Source organism: Ochotona curzoniae, unplaced genomic scaffold (genome assembly GCF_017591425.1).
Source record: "Ochotona curzoniae isolate NIBS_2020 unplaced genomic scaffold, NIBS_Ocur_1.0 scaffold_3835, whole genome shotgun sequence".
NCBI lineage: Eukaryota > Metazoa > Chordata > Mammalia > Lagomorpha > Ochotonidae > Ochotona > Ochotona curzoniae.
Window position 1 is genome coordinate 34,367,757 of NW_024467114.1, and position 14,843 is coordinate 34,382,599.

General features: G+C 41.7%; 1 protein-coding gene across 1 annotated transcript in view; it reads left to right on the top strand.

Moving 5' to 3' along the window:
• Window positions 1–1,547: 1,547 nt before the first annotated feature.
• The window catches only part of MEOX2 (mesenchyme homeobox 2), a 66,793-nt gene continuing 53,497 nt past the window's right edge, over window positions 1,548–14,843 (top strand). Inside the window, exon 1 of the mRNA XM_040964918.1 lies at window positions 1,548–2,149. Within this exon, the coding sequence (XP_040820852.1) occupies window positions 1,636–2,149 (514 nt within the window). The 5' untranslated portion in view covers window positions 1,548–1,635. The remainder of the gene's footprint in view (window positions 2,150–14,843) is intronic.

Sequence of the window (14,843 nt, forward strand, 5' to 3'; positions counted from 1 at the left end):
AAGTCCTGGTCCCCTTCTCCGGACACCTGAGACAATGAAAATAACCGGGCCGGCTCTGCTGGTGTGGCACAGCCTGGAGACCGAAGGGCAGATGCGCACCTAACCCGACAGGCTCAGCTCTGCACCGGCAGTGGCCGCGGCTCCCGGCGCGCCCAGGCAAAACCGGTAACCCGCACACGCTGCTGGTTCCAAAGTTTTCTAACATTTTCTTTGGCGAGATGTAAAGGACAACAACCCAGAGAGACCTGAAGCGCCCAAGCAAACGCCTTGGGGATACACCACAAGGTCTGATTTCTCAATCAATGGAACCATAGCAGGGAGTTGGGGAAGTGAGACGAGCTGATCCATTGCAGGATGAACCTTGGGAGTGAGAATGAGAAAGAAAGTCAGGGGACCTGGGGTGGCTCCTGGGGAACGAGGCCAGGCTGGCCACACGCGTGCAAACCTACAGATCTCAAGTGACCAGACTTAGGGATTTTAAAATCTTCCTGACCCTGGAAGTCTTGTTCTGGATAGACAAGTGGCTAGGGAAGTGAAGGGGGCCAGGGGACGAGAAGCAGAGAAAAAGTCTCCACTTGGCGGCTCGAGTCCAGATGGCCGGGTGCGGACGTCTGCCTCCGCCTGGCCACATCATTTTGCTCTTGCTCACCCCACAGGGTCTCCATCGTTTTGGCACTAAGCGCTCTGGCAGGTCGCGCAGCGCAACCGGGCACCTGGAACTGAATGCCGGAAAGCCAGTGCCAGCCGCGCTCCATACACCTGGGCTACAAAAAAAAAAAAAAAAAAAAAAAAAAAGCAGGGCGCGCCCTGCACACGGGGTGCACACACCAAGTAAAGTATGCGAAACTTTTCGCAGCAGGCGCCAGACTTAGCTCCTGATCTGTTCTTAAACCCTGTTTTGTCTTGGCCTCCCCGGGGACTTAGCGCACCCCTAGCCGGCTTTCTGATGGGTGAGTTTCCCCCGCCCCCCCCAAATACTGGAAAGTAAGATTTCCCGAGGCCAATGGGCCAATGCAGGCGCGGGCTGGCAGGAGGGTGGCTGACTGAGAAAGTGGGTGCGGCGATGGGGGCTGGTGTGGGGCGCTGCGGCGCCCGGGCTGGATCCAGGCGTCCGGCTAGCGGCTTTCAGCCCGGACGGCCACCTGGCAGGGCCAAGCGGGCGTGGTGGATGCGTTGGGGCTGTCCAACGGGAGAGTTGGGAAGTTGAGGCTGGAAGCGCGCGGCGCAGAGTGAGCGGGAGTTTTGGAGGAGTTTGTATGTGGTCAGCGCAGGGATCCTAAGCCAGCCCCCGGCTCACGTTACACTCTATTTATAACCTCCCAGAGCCATTTCCCTCGGCGAGCAGTTCTCTAGGACCACCTTCTTTTTGGCTTCAACCATCCCCACTCTTGACATCTGAGTCGCTCGCAAGGAAGCTCCTCCGGGTCCCAGTGTTTATATGTAAAGGAGGATCAGCCCTGGAGCTTTGAGGACCGGGATTATCTGAGCTGGGCAGTCAGGACCGGAGCCACTTTTGCCTGGGAAAGGGCGGGGTAGGAGTCAGCCCTACAATTTGCACTAAGAAGTGACAGAAGGGGTGGTTGGTGTCGGAGCCGTCCTGAAGTCTTCCGACTGGAACCAGAGACTTTGCATGCTATGGAACACCCGCTCTTCGGCTGCCTGCGCAGCCCGCACGCCACGGCTCAAGGCTTGCACCCATTCTCGCAGTCGTCGCTCGCGCTGCACGGGAGATCTGACCACATGTCCTACCCCGAGCTCTCCACTTCGTCTTCATCTTGTATAATCGCGGGTTACCCCAACGAGGAGGGCATGTTCGCCAGCCAGCATCACAGGGGCCACCACCACCATCACCATCACCACCACCATCACCACCAACAGCAGCAGCACCAGGCGCTGCAAACCAACTGGCACCTCCCGCAGATGACCTCCCCGCCCAGCGCGGCCCGGCACAGCCTCTGCCTCCAGCCCGATTCCGGAGGGCCCCCGGAGCTAGGCAGCAGCCCGCCTGTGCTGTGCTCCAATTCCACCAGCTTGGGCTCCAGCACCCCGACCGGGGCTGCTTGCGCGCCTGGGGACTACGGCCGTCAGGCGCTGTCACCCGCGGAGGCGGAGAAGAGGAGCGGCGGCAAGAGGAAAAGCGACAGCTCAGGTAAGGTGTGCGCCCCGGGAGGGGGAACCCAGAGTCCAAGGGCAACTTCAGGGAGGCGGCTTGCACTGCAGAGAGGCGGCAGCTGGTAAGGGAGGCTAGGGAAGAGGAGATGCGAGGGAGTCCAGCCCTCTCCTGACTCCCCGCGTTGGTTGGAATCAGCGGACTAGCTCCGGTTCAGTTCCTTGGGGGAACAAGTGTTTCTCTGGGGGTAACCCACATGGAGCCAGAAGCGACCCTAGGCTCTCCAAGGTCCCAAACTGCTTTAACAGAAGGTTGAGAAAAAAGGGGAACTTGTGACAGTTCGTGAAATCGATTGCTCAGCGTGACGGTCGGGCGCTGCGCCGGGAGGGGCGTGCGCCTGGGGATGCGCGTCCCTGGGGCGGGAGTGCTGGCTTCTCCCAGCAGCTTCCCGACTCCGACCAACTCCATTTTTCCCATCGTTAACTGGATTTCCAAATTGTTGCACAATATTTGGAGCTTGGACATGGAACTTGGCGCAAATCACATGAGAAAAAAAAAAAGTTTAGGGTATTTATTCCGATTTCGGAATTTCTTAAAATAGCACCTTATTCCAAGTGGTCCAAATTTACCTTTCTTGGAGAAGAATATTTTAGGAATTGGGGAGGTTTTTTTTTTTTTTTAAGTGTCAGACTTTATGTAGATGCTGAAACGTGTTGGAGAAAGGTGGTAGTAGTTCTTATTTGAGTGATATGAACGTGTAAAGGGACAATCTAAGGAGTATCAAAGTTGAAGATCAATTCCACTGCATTGAGAATAAACACTGGGAAGCTCTAGGAAGGATCTAGGAAAGGAGATTCGCTCAGGGCCTCAACGCTGTTTGCTCCCAGGAAAGCAACCCGGAATCTTAACAGCCTTGCCAAGGCCAACGGTGGAAAACACAGCTTGACCAGGGAGATTGTAACATGTTTTCAAAGTCCTGTCATTGTGAAACTTAAAGGACTCTTCGATTATGGGGAGTTGTGAATTTTTCCGAAGTGGCGAATACTCAACCCGGGTTCCACGCTTCTCTGGGGGAGGATGCCATTTGCTCAATAGAAACCCTGCTTAGGTTCTTTCGGCAGAATCGATTTTTAACTGTCCTGGAATGGGCATCTCAGCCGTTGACTTTCAAAGACTGGGCAAGGGTTTATCCGCGCTAAATCTTTAGGCCACATTACTGAGGAAGGTTGGGGTGCACATTCCTGCTCCTTTGCAGCCGGCTTCCCGTTGTTACTCCCTTCTGTGCGTGCGGGCTGGCTTCTTCTGTCTTCTTCAAAGATCTAACTTTCTGCTTTCCAGGGTCAGGAGGTCCAATTTTTAAGGCTCCATTATAAATTAGTTTAAATTGAAAAAAAGTTACCAGCGATGTCACTCGTTTGTAACGGGTTTTACTAACTACATCTGCAACCAAGACAGTTGAAAGGTTAATCCTAGTAAGAAGCTCTCCATCTTTATTGTTTTAAAATATAATAATAATAATAATAATAATAAGGGTCGATTTCAGAATGCAGCATTGCATATGAGTGATGGTTTGGAAGCAGACTGCTGTTCACAAGCAAGTCCACGGAATGGTTGTTGTCACTTTCCGCAGGAAAACTGCCTGATGAGTTTGTTTCTTAGCGTTCCTTACTGAACTAGGGCCCCTGAGCTTCCCTGAAGTAAGCGAAAGTTCCCCAGGATACATGTGATCAGAGAAAGTGGGATTAAAGACCTGATGCCCACAAACTCTTTAAATAAATCCTATTTTAAAAAGGTCTACTGAACGCTAGTTTTCTACTTTTTTTTTTCTAGGTGGGAAATAGGCATAGAACAAAATAAAATTTATTTTTCGGTGTTGAGGCTGACGCTTAGAGGGTACCAGAAAAACAAGCTGAGTAAGTTAGGGTCACCTTCACAAAGCATTGAAGAATCACAATTTTGGGTGAGAAATGTGCCTAAGCATCATCCAGGGCACAATCACAGGTGATCTTAAGTGAGAGTTTTCTTTGACAGGAAGTTTGGAAAGAAAGTTTGATTAGAAGAAACCATAATCTATTGACTGTAACTATTGGAAAGAAAATGTCATTTGTCAAAGTTAGCATCTCAGTTAGCTTTTGCTAGTATTTAGATACATTTTAAATTTAGAATATCATCCTCCAATATCTCAGATTTGATCTTCCCTAACCTGTGTTAGAACGCAATTTTTATTAGCGTTTTAAAGTCTCTTGTTATAGCCAAAGCTGAAGCAATATAGAAAATGATTCTTGTTATACTCTTGTTACCCTGTTAATATAACAATTGCTTATAGCACAGTTTCAATATGTCAGCATCTCTAAGAACCACAATTTAGTTGGTTTCTGAGTTCGTGCAAGTTAAAATTGCACTGGATACAAGGACAGACCCATACATCTTGGAGACCATGTGCACTTGGTCATGTAGTTTATAATCAGTAAATGTGCTGCATCAACCAGCAAAAATTCAGAATCCCTGCATCTAAAACCAAACTATAGGATGTGTGTTCATGCCTGTGCTAAGTTCTAGCAGAACTGGAATCACTAGAAAACATTGAGAAGCAACTCAAATGTTGGTACACCTCACACCTGAAATTATAGTAATGATACCTATACAATATATCTTATTCCCCAGTACGGATCTATGTCTGTTTCCCCTTCACAGGCTCAAATGTACACACATGTATACAAATTATGGAATGGTAGAAGTTTAAAAGCAAATGTTTGTGAATTGTTTACTTCTAGTATAGTTTATTGACAATTGGAAATAACCAAATTTAGTGGAAACGTGCAGCGTTATACTTTATGTGTTAACATTTTTGTAACTTTCAGCCTGCTATGCTTTCCAGCCCTATTAATGAGCCAACACATGCAACGTGTTCAAAAGAACTCTTAAAAATCAAAAGTTTACAACTGTGCTTAAAACAATATAAAACAGGTGATTCTGAAAAATGTCTATAAATAATGTCAATTGCTTGGCATCATTTCTATTTGATTGTTCTCCAAGCATTGTAGTAACTGGTATAAACTTTCCACTTTTAGTTGAAATACTTAAAGTTAATTAATCAATCTGCTGTGTGAATTTTTTCAGACAATATGCAATTTGTGAATATATTCTATTCCAACTAATTTACTGAATATGTTTGTATTTCATAAAAATCAAAGCTAAATCCAAAACAAGGAATGATTTGGTAGACATGGATTTTACTAGACTGTGAATTTTTGTATTAGATTCTTATAAAATGGAAAATAGTTTATTTATAGCTACCAGATCATAAACTTTTTATTATGGAATAATGTTTATCTATATGCGTGGCAGTGCAAAATTGTAAAAATGCATAGCACTTAATAAGCTGACAGTTAAATCCACAGTAATGCCTTACCCAAACTAATTTTCTATCATATTGTGATTTTTTTATATTTGCATTTTATGAAAAGTGAAGAAAGTTAGTTTTAATGGCACTGGGTTGTATCTTTTCAGTATTTGTTTTAGAATGAAATATAGTTTGTTGGTTGTTGGTGTTTAGAGATTATAGGAGAATGCTGCACAATTTAAATGTCTTCAAGATGGAATGTACCATTTTTCCTTCTTTCCCAGATTAATTTGGGGTAAGACCGTCTTAAGCTAAAGAATTTTGGTGTTGAAAGTAATCAATGAGTGGCATGAAGAATATAGATGAAAAAAAAAAAAGAATAACTCCCCGCTCTGTGGAAATCTCTTCATGAGTTGTTTGAAAATGTAAATGCATTATGTGCAAAGCACAGAACATATAAACTTTATAGTTGGGTTACAATGTCAGTGCTAAATTGTTCTCAAGGCTTATTTTTTGCTTAATTGGGATTGTGGAGAGAAACAACCATATTGACACCCACCCTATAAACTGAGTTCTACATTTAAACTGAAATAGCAATATTTGCGTCATTCCCCAACTCCCCTTGGTGTTTGAAAATATTGACCCTTTATCGCATTTTCAGAATGTACTACCCTAAGGCCTAATCGTCCCAAGAAATTGGTCTTAAACACAAAGGAAGCAGCAAATAGAATCAATTCTTTCTCCTAGGCTCACAGGAAATTGAGCGGCAAATTCTATGTGTTATGGCAGAATTAATTCTGATCATTTGAACATGTCAATTTATTTGTGAATTAATAGCTGAAACAGGCATACAAGTGGTAGTGCAGTCTTGGTTAGACCATTTTGCTTGTTTCACAGTTTTTCAATGGCAGCTTGAAGCACAAAGCACAGATGTAAAGGTTATTTAGATCTCCATTTTAAATTAGAAAACGTAATGTAGTATGACCATGTATTTAAGTCTAGTGTTTTGTTCACCTAATTAATTCAAAAGTCTCAGAGCTGTTATCTTTCATGAGCATTGCAAGGAGGGTCGCAAAGTTCAATGATCAATAAATGCTAAGTATGGAGCCATGAGAAAATAAATAATAGAAAGGAGTTCTTCCATTAACATTGGTGAGCTAGCAGTTCTGTATCTTTCCCACATTTTCTGCATTTCCATACATTGATTTTGATAACAATGAGGATTTGATGAGGAAATACATTGGCAGGTGAAGTAAGATTATCACTCACTGAGCTGTAATCTTAAGAAGGATCAGTTACTGGCTACTTCATGATTGCATCAGATTTCTTGGTCTGTGAGATTTGGTATTGATCCTGCCTGTTAAAATCAATAGAAGCAAATGATGAATCAAGTTCATAAAAAAAAGAAATTGCGGTAGGTACCATGCATCTTCGGGTCAGCCCAATTCTGCAAGATACCTGGTCATCACGACTTACCTCTTGGTACTGTGTGTTTTAGTGATTCACATGGTTTATGGATTAATACTGAAGTTCCTTTTTAGAGGTTGTAAAGATAATTGATCATTAACTTTGTTTGTTTGTTCTCATTTGGTTGTGGTAGTCAGAGGATTAGATGAGCTGTCTTGCATACAGGCCTCCAATGAAAGTAGGTACAGCATTAAGCAAAAGAAATTGCAAAACTCCCTAGGCTTTCCTATATCCTACCCTTCGTGAAGTTCAAAGCCCATTGAAGAAAATTCTACAAAAACAGTTGATTGCTCTTCTGTAGTTAGTAGTGAGGCTCCTTTGCATTTTGAAACAGAATTCATCTAAATGTGATGTCCTTTGCTCTAATGGAACCTAGCACCAAAGTGTAGGCAAGTTATTTTCTCTGTCAGAAAATGGTGCTAAGCGGTATGTTATGACAGGAAAAAATCAGTAACATGAGTATAAAGGCCATAAGTCAATCAATATTAATAGCAGGCATTAATTTTTCAATTTCAAAAACTTTTGAAATGTGAGTTGTCAAATTAATTGGGAAGTGTGTACCTGTGCTGAAAATCACTTGGTGAATGTGTAAATCTATTTGTGGTTGAATGGGTTAATTTCTGTCTAAAATTTTAAATTTGCAATAATTGCAGTAATAAAATATTATTTGTGAAATTTTCATTTATAATGCGGTATTTCTCACAGTAACTTTTGAATATACACATGCTACCATTTGCAAAGTACTTTATTTTTGAGCTATTTTTTTTTCTTTTAACAAACTTTTGTGAGTACTTCATAAAATACTCTTCGGTCTTTTACATCACCATATGAACAAAAATGATCAGGCAGAATTTACATTTTTATCTCTTAATTTTTTCAGGAAGGATTTGTGAAATCAAAGACATTTCAAAAGCAGCCACTGCTCTGTCTACAGATTTTTAAAAATTGGGTCTTCCGCTTCCAGGAGATTGTTGCAAGTTATTTTAAAAATAATATTTACTTAAAAGTATTGATTCTAAAATGTTTGTGTGCATTGAATCTCCTTCAATTTTTTACTTTTATTACAAATGTAATTTATTTACTACTTATTAATTAGGTGATAAAACCTTTGGGATGTTGAGTGCAGGCTTAACCTCTGCAATTGCAGCACCTCAAAATTTCTAGAAGCAAGTCAATGTTTTAAATAGGTTTACATGTTCTTTTTTTTCTTGTTTAATTTAATTTATTTTAATTTTTTTTATTAATTACATTGCATTATGTGACACAGTGTTATAGGCACTGGGATTCCCCCCACCCCTCCCCAAACACTCCCCCCATGGTGGATTCCTCCACCTTGTTGCATTACCACAGTTCAAGTTCAGTTGAGATTCTTCCATTGCAAGCATGTACCAAGCATAGAGTCCAGCATCTTATTGTCCAGATAAGTTCAACGGCTTCTTGGTGAGATCATCTCTGGTCTGAAGGTAGAGCCAGCAGAGTATCATCCCGATCAATTAAAAGCCCCAGCATAACATCAGCAACAATTTATAATGTTATGGAATTAATTGACATAGTATTGAGTACCCAATTATGTTAAAAAAAAATGCAAGTTCCCAACCACACCCTGTGACTTTTTTTGTTTGTGCTTTTGGAGACACTACACCAAAGATGTCATATGTATGTTCTCTGGGGCTCACATAGGTTATTGGTGTTGAAATTCTTAAAGTGTTACTAAAAAATGAAAGTGTTATTTTCACTGTTTTTAGTTTTTGCTATATCTTTAGAAAGTTCAATGATAAAGCAAGGGTAACACTCAGGGTTCTGAATTCAACAACAGGTGCAGCTCTAGTCAAAATAATTCATTTAAAGCCCTCGTAATATTTGCATACAGGCACCTTAGTGGAAAAAGAGAAATTCAAATCTAACTTCTTGATACCAGTAAGTTTCAATTGGACTGCCTACATTCAATGTCAAAATCGGGTGTTCCGTGCTGCAATTACAAAATAAAATATGAAGCTTGCGTAATATACAGCTGTGTAGAGAGTCCCTGGGGCTGGAAGCGCTGGTCAGTGGCAGTTATGAACATCGAGCCTCCATGGTCCCTGCAGTTTTTCTTTTCTTTTGTTTTTCTTCCCCTCCGACCACTGTTTGAGAGATTTTCATATTCTCCCAGAAAACATGTGCATATACACACACAACACTCACACAACACACATACACACCATGCAACACACACACACACACACACACACGTCTTCCTTGACTGTGGGTATGAAAAGACCTGGATGAATCATTTCTGAGACGGTAGAACTACAGGAGGGTCCAGCAGAGGCTGGTGGAAGCCAGCTGTATTTTAAAGGCTTGTAGCTTTCCTCTTGAAAACACAGCTTGAAAATTTGGCCAAAAATGACACCCAAGTAAAAACCTACTTTGGAGAAGTGGCAGCTATTTGCAGTTGCCACAGAGTACTGAGGTAATTTCTTATGCTGGACTTCTCAGCAAACATGTGGATTATTCTTAGCCGCCTGAAAAACTAGCAAATGGATCTGAGGTAAATTCTTATTAACTGAGACAAAATACAACAGAACGATCAGCAACTCTTGTCAAAGGAATGTGACTGCAACGTGAAAACAAGACAAACAAAACAAAGCAAAACAAAATCAATGACTTATTTTGGTAGTTAAAATATACTGTCTAGGAAAATAGAACTTTGTCATAAAATAGCTAAATAGAAACTAAATGGATAAAAGCTTTGATTTTGCAGGAAACCAGTCATTGAGCAAATGGCTTTCGCAGTTCAAGAAACAAATGACCAGTGCGTTACCATGAACTGAGTGAATTGAAATGGAATGACATCTCTCCTTATTCACTGCCTGTGAACGTAAAATGAGAAGTGAGCATGTTTAGATCCTTTGACAATTATAGGTTCTAGAAGTCTACACTATGTTTGCTTGGGATTTTTTTGTTTTTCTTATTGAAAGTATAAACTGATCTGGATGTTTTAAACTAGGTAGCGTATAGATGAAAACTGTTGGGTCAGATTGCAATGACAGAAAAACCAGAGTTGAGACAATCTGGGGACCTGCTGCTACTCTTCTAGGCTTTCCATCCTTTGGATGCTCATCCTCCCAACCTAGGAAAGTAGAAATGTATGATCTTCTAGGACAATTCTTAGTTCCTGGAGGTCGAACTTAGGCAATTTTTTAAAATTGTTACTTTTAAATTTTTTTAAAAAGATTTATTTTTATTATTTTTTTATTGGAAAGGCGGATATACAGAGAGGAGAGACAGAGAGGAAGATCTTCCGTCCGATGATTCACTCCCCAAGTGAGCGCAACGGGCCAATACTATGCCAATCCGAAGCCAGGAGCCTCTTCCGGGTCTCCCACGCGGGCGCAGGGTCCTAAAGCTCTGGGCCGTCCTCGACTGCTTTCCCGGGCCACAGGCAGGGAGCTGGAAGGGAAGCAGGGCTGCCGGGATTAGAACCTGCGCCCATATGGGATCCCGGGCGTGCAAGGCGAGGACCTTAACCACTTGCACCACCGCGCCGGGCCCATTTAAATTTTTTTTTTTTTTAACGAGACATCCAGATGTTTGGGGAAGTGAAAAGAAGTGAGAATATTATCTCATCTTATGCTTAAGCCATTCGCTGGTGAATCAGAGAGGATTTGTCAAGTTTCTCAGTGGTCCTGTCACTGAGCGAGGCAGGTACCAGACTCAAGAGAACAGAGAGAAGAGTCTGGTGGTATCAGTTTGAAGCTGTGCAGGGAACATCGCAGATGCTGTGCTCATAAAAGCTCGTCTGTGCTGGAGGTAGAAAGAATTCGGGCCGGAATGGGAGGAGAGCTGCTGCTCAGAAGGCCAAGTGCAGGCCTCAGGCGGAGTGTGCAGTTGCTGTTGCAGATCTTCTGTGACTGGTCGGCTTCCCGTCCTCCAATCTTCTTTCCAAGCTTCATGACCAAACCGCATCTGAAGTCACAGCATAGCAGGTATGCTGCTGAAACACATCAAATCCATCTCAAGCAATGTGAGGTCAGAGAAAATACAGATCTGGAAGACACAGTAGCTGGGCAGACTCCCTACTGCCTTCTCATACCCCCCCTCAGTCAGCTGTTTAACTTATCCATGCCTTCCTTTCCTAACAAACTAAGTTAATGTTCATAAAACACTTGGAACAACCTGTGACTCAGGGAATGTCAGTTACTATGTCTACTCTAGAAGTGCAAAGTATATTGCATGATTCTCTCTGTAAACAATCTCTTCTGTTCCCTTAAAGCCAGACATGCACACACACATACACACACACACACACACACACACACACACACACACACACACACACACACACAGAAACAGAGAGAGAGACAGAGAGAGAGAGAGAGAGAGAGAGAGGCTCTTCCTTCCAACAGTTCATTCCGCCAAGGGCCTCAAAGGCCAGAGCTGGGCCAGGAAGACAGAAGGACCCAGGAACCTCATATCTGTGTTCCCCATGTGGGTGCAGGGGCCCGAAGAGTTGAGCCATCTTTCACTGCTTTTGCCACGCTATTAGAAGGGAGCTGGATCAGGAGTGGAGCATCCAGGACAGGAACTGGCATCGCATATTAGATATAAACGCAGCCAACTTTGATTAAGTTAACTTCAATCACTGTGCAGCAGTGTTGGATCCACAACCTGTCTCATCTACCTAGCTATGTCTTATTACAAAGACATAAGAAATATCGCCTGCCTAAGTGATTGCTAAAGATTTAAAATTGTCTGTCCGCATGACTTTAACTTGCTGCATACTTTTTAAAATTACATGGCTATTTACCTGAAATATAGAGTAAATAATATCCAAGTTCTACAACATCTTTAAGTTGCCCCCACTATTCTTATATTCCCCAGCTTTTCTTGCCCGATTTCCTAGACTCTTCCTCAAGGTGTCTTTTGTAATTTGGGCATGGAAATCATGTTTCTAAGAAGTAAGATATTTTAAAAACAAAAAAATATAATTCTACCCCATGGAAAAAGCATAAGAAGCACACAGAGAGAAATTCTCTCTCAAGAAGGAACAGCAATTAAACTTCAAAAGTGCCAATGGAATTTCATGCATTTTACCTGCTGTCTCTGAACATGGGTATGACATGCTTGATACAATATAAACGTATGTTGCTGTACGTGGCTCTACTCCCTAATGAAAGCCTCCCATTTTGAAACATGTAAATATACCACCATAACACAGGATTTTTCTACCTTTACCTACACCTACCATGCCATGATACTTTTAAGTAGTAGAATGCTAATCTTGTAACAGCTACTAAGGGACTATAGTGGTGAGGTAATTCAGGTGTTCATAGTGACACTGAGGTAGAGGGAGAGGGAAGGAGGAGGGGAGGCTAGAACCCTTCTACAAACAACTATAATGTGGTAAATAATACAAATATATTAAAAAGTTTATTGCAGAGAAAATTGCCTCCTGGAGGTCACTGCTATTTTCAGAATTTCTACTTGGAGACCTCCATGAATGACAAATACACAAATGTTGGCAAGAACTAATAAAACATGCTGCATCCCTACACACATGCCTAAAAACAGTTTCCGTTAGGAGAAAGTGGCTTTTTACAAAGACAATAGTTTGTTTCTTGCCCGTGTATTCAGTACATTCTTGAGAAACACTGCTGAAAGTTGAAACAACAGAGAACAATGAAACTCCCTGGAGCTCGGTCCTGGGAAATTGACTCCGTTCCCTCTGTTTGAGTCACTTCCTAGGCCTTTGCTATGCCAGCGTGGCGCATTTGGAAATGCATTTCGGAGAAATTCTAGATGATGCTACGTGATGGTTTTCAGCAACTGGTTTTGAATCGATGACCTCACAGACAACTTTCAGTTGCAACATGCAGATTTGACTGTTTGGGAGCTGTCAGATTCACTGTAATTTGATCCTGAACATGAGAGAAATGGAAAGGACCCTTGTCTGGTGGTATTCCAGCCAACGGGAGAGCAGGGAAGGAGCAGGAAGCATAGAACCTTAAGCCTAAACCTTAAACCTTTAACCTTAGTAGTGCACAAAAGCGAGGAGGCTCCACCGCATCCACTAGCGGGTGAGCTCTGATTTCAGGATAGGTCTGACCTGTTATGGAGCTGCAATCTATAATTAAGCAAGTGCGATCATCAGAAGAATCCAAAGGCATTAGCAAGACTTGCATTCCACTCATGCCCATGAACGCATTTTCTGGATGAAGGAACGTGCCCTGAAGAAGTTAAGTCATGTCTGTTCATTCAGCCAAGTTAACAGCAGCTGAGCTGTGGGTATCCTGACTTCAGCCCAGGGCCCTTAAAAGGAAAATGTTATAAAATATGTTGAAACCTTAACTTTTGAGTTTTCCCAATAAAACTAAATTTCATCATCATTTAAAATGTTGGCTACTGCTCTTGGGTGAACAAAATGAAATTTAACGAAACGCTTCACTTGGGTGTAAACTACTCCCTGAATCTATGATTACCTAAGTCATATTTCATCCTTGTTTTATGAACATAAACACTGATAAATTTTTATTAGCATCAACTTTCTAATATTCCCTTGATGCAACTTCTGTTACCAAAGTACTTGAATATTTCCGGCGCCTCATGCAGAAGACAAACATTTTAATATTTATTATCTGGTGATGTGCACATGGACTCTAGAGCAATGAAAGGCAGTTATCTAAGTTGAACCATATTTTAGATAACTATTCTTAAATTTAAGAATCTAACACAGTGAGCACCAGATTTTCATGTGTATGACACACAAAGTGGCGAATGTCCCCCAATGACCTGTTGCTTGATTTTGCTTGTCCTAGGCCTTGAGTAAACCAAGCTTTAATTGAGGGCAGCGTTTTTCTAGCAAAATTATCTTTCTACTTATTGTTTGGACACAATTATAAATTGTTTGGATTCAAGACAATGGTCTGTCACTTCATACTACAATTACCTAAAATTCTCTTTGCAAGACACGTTCAAGAAGTCATAAAGATTTCTGTGCCTACTATGTAGTCCAGTTCCCTCGGGAACATGCAATATCTAATCCACTCCTTTGATAATTAGTTTGGAAGTCATTCCCAATTTCTTAATCCAATCATTAAAAGCTTCTATGATCAGTAACTTATGTCCCATTTAAGTTTGCATTGATAGTTGAATTTGCTTTGTCTTAATAAGTGTTTCCAGTAGATGTGTTTATGCTAAACGTTTCTCTCAAAGAAATTCTTTATTTTGAGACAAGTGTAAGTTCATACGCAGTTTTAAAAGAAATAACATAGAGGCATCCTCCCAATGGAAATATTTTGAATAATTACAGTATATTAGCACAACTGGGAAACTGATACTGTAATTCACTAACATTATCAGCATTTCACTAATTTTACATTTGTGTGTGTGTGTGTGTTTAACTCTACTCTGCCTAGCAGATTTATTTTTTGTGTTTTACCCACAGCTGCAGTTGACTTTTGTCAGTCTATATGCATTATTGTTATTATTATTTGTATTATTCTCATTATTATTTCATAACATCTCAGAAGCACAGAGCCTACATTCTTTTTGATAATAATAAAGACTATGCCAGTGGAATAGCAGCGGGGTGGTTCATCAATACGTTTGGCAAACCCCCCTTCTGACATAGAAAAAGCTGTGCTGCTGATGAATTAATTGTCTGTGTTGCAGGCTCCTGAGGCTCTTACATCCAGGATTCTAGAAGTATGGTGTGTTTGGAAAATAAATGTTTGGTCAACCCATAGGGGAAGTGAATGAATATCCGCTGGTGTCTCATTATGTGTGCTTGTTCCTGATGGATGTTAATGGGTGCTTTGTAATGTCTGATGCCTTCAAGTTACATATGATACATTTACCATTTTGGGATAAAATGTGGAAAAATAATTATAAACATATATAGAAGTTTATCTTAATCAAGCAAAATAAATGTCAACTGAAACA